The sequence below is a fragment of the Elephantulus edwardii genome, unplaced genomic scaffold (assembly GCF_000299155.1).
Source record: "Elephantulus edwardii isolate Elephantulus edwardi_28Jun2011 unplaced genomic scaffold, EleEdw1.0 scaffold00137, whole genome shotgun sequence".
Taxonomy (NCBI): domain Eukaryota; kingdom Metazoa; phylum Chordata; class Mammalia; order Macroscelidea; family Macroscelididae; genus Elephantulus; species Elephantulus edwardii.
Window position 1 is genome coordinate 3,652,773 of NW_006399887.1, and position 2,095 is coordinate 3,654,867.

At 37.7% G+C, this 2,095-nt stretch overlaps 1 protein-coding gene across 1 annotated transcript in view; it reads right to left on the reverse strand.

The window, feature by feature from the left end:
* Positions 1–933: 933 nt before the first annotated feature.
* Positions 934–2,095, reverse strand: part of NIPAL1 (NIPA-like domain containing 1) — a 64,156-nt gene continuing 62,994 nt past the window's right edge. The window contains exons 7-8 of the mRNA XM_006894179.1: positions 1,818–1,899; positions 934–977 (exon numbers count right to left, since the gene is read on the reverse strand). Coding sequence (XP_006894241.1) covers positions 934–977; positions 1,818–1,899 — 126 coding nt within the window. The remainder of the gene's footprint in view (positions 978–1,817; positions 1,900–2,095) is intronic.

Sequence of the window (2,095 nt, forward strand, 5' to 3'; positions counted from 1 at the left end):
ACTTGCACAAGTAGGTTCAACACAGGCAAGCATTAATTAAGGGGCTATAGTGGAGAGTTTTTATTTTTACTCCTACAGGTTTTCATTTAAAGTTGAGCAAATTAACACAGACACACACAACTCACATAGACTTGTAGTGCGGGCCACTGGCATGTGTATTTTACAAGAGTGGCTGAAGCATATGGAAATTTCTACCTAAATACGAAGATCCTGGATAAAATGCATGGATATGAGAAGGTGATAAGAGGGTGCCAAGAGCTGATTTTTCAAAGATCTCTTGAGAGAAAAAGTCTCTTGGCGCCATAAGACATTTGAAACACCCTCTCTTAGCATTTCCTCACCTATGAGATTTAAAATTCATACAGATACTAACTTTATATCTGTCTCTACTAATTCTTGCTCTTTACTGAAACCTTTAAACTGTATGAGCTTGTCAGTGTTATAACTTTGAACACAAGACAAAAAGACAACAAACACGGCAGACAAAAGACAAAACAACATAAATATTGAGGCCTCTTATAACACCTTTCTCCTTATTATTCTCAACTGTTCTTCATATTTCTGTTAACACGTTTTTCTTATTATTCTTACCCATATTTTAGACTCTTCTGAGTTTTAACACTTTTCCTATTAATAACAAAGGAGAATTCCAAAGGGAGCTGCAGGTTCTATATCAGCTTTTCTACTAAAAGGGCAAGACTATAGAATTCAGCATCTGACAAACAGGGATAGATATAAAAGCTCCAAATAGTTTTAATAAATTTCTTTCCCATAAATTATCACTAACGTATAGCACATAAAATTGCATTTGAGCCTTTTGGTCATCACGTTCTGCACAATCATAAGTATTCTTAGACCTTTAAACATTGAGAGAGGTTCCTAATTCAGAAAGAGTTAATGTTAATTTTTTGCAAAGGCCAATTAAGAGACTAATTATTTACTAATAACAGACACATTAGCTTTTATATCCGCAAGACCTGTAAAAGAAATTTGATTAACAGAAAAACAGAGGAATTTTGATCATTAATGTTGGTTTTTCCAAAACAAATATTTCTCAGTACTTCCAAATCCTATTATTTTTGATCTATTAATAGTAGGAAAGACATGATAAGCGAGAAGCAAAAGTTGAGCAATTACTTAACCAGTTTGTAGGAAAAGGAACAATATTTTTATTACTTCTAATGAAGAATTTAAGATACTAAGAGCTGAACAGAAGATTGCAAAAGCAGGTCAGAATGACAAAGCAAAATATTACAATGAAATGTGCGAGGAGCTAGAGTTGGAAAATCAAAGGGCTGAACTCATTCAGCATTTCTTACGCTCAAGGAACTGAAGGACAAATTCAAACCTAGAGTAGCTATAACCAAGGATGCTTTAGGCAGAATATTAAACGATTCAGGAAGTATTAAAAGAAGATGGAAGGAATATACTGAGTCATTGTATCAAAAGGAATTGGCAGATACAGAAGAATTCGGTGAAATAACTTATGAGCAAGAGCCTATGGTGATGAAGGAAGAAGTTCAAGAACAGCTAAGATTTTGTTGATGAAATTCTAGTAAGAAAGAGTAGTGACAGGAATTTTCACAGGGCCAAAACAACGGTAATAGTCATTTAAATAATCCCCTACCCTATGCCATTGCTTAGAATCAATAGTTCCTTCTTGCGGAAACCATGGGCAAACACCTTTTAAAAACAAGAAAAATTTCTTTAAATCTTTTTTAGTTACCCTTATACCTTGTGCCTTGAGGGAATCCCTGATACCCTTTACGGACAATTCATGTTCACTTAATTCCTGTCCCATAATTCGCTGCCCTTACCTCCTCTCATGCCTGTCTCACAGGGCGCGTAATCCCGTGGCGGCAGCTCCGTGCCTGTCTCACAGGACGAACAATCCTGCACCTGGAAACAGTGTGAGTCTTCATTTGTGGTCCCAGACTCACAGCGACTCAATGGATAGACTGGCTGGTCACTTCTAGCGGGCAGCATTCATCGTCCTTCCCTGTTCCTGGGCCCCACGTTGGGCTCCAATTATGTCCCGGCCCGCGGGGATCTTCAACTCTGACCCTTGGAGGGGAGGAACGAGAATGGGGGGGGG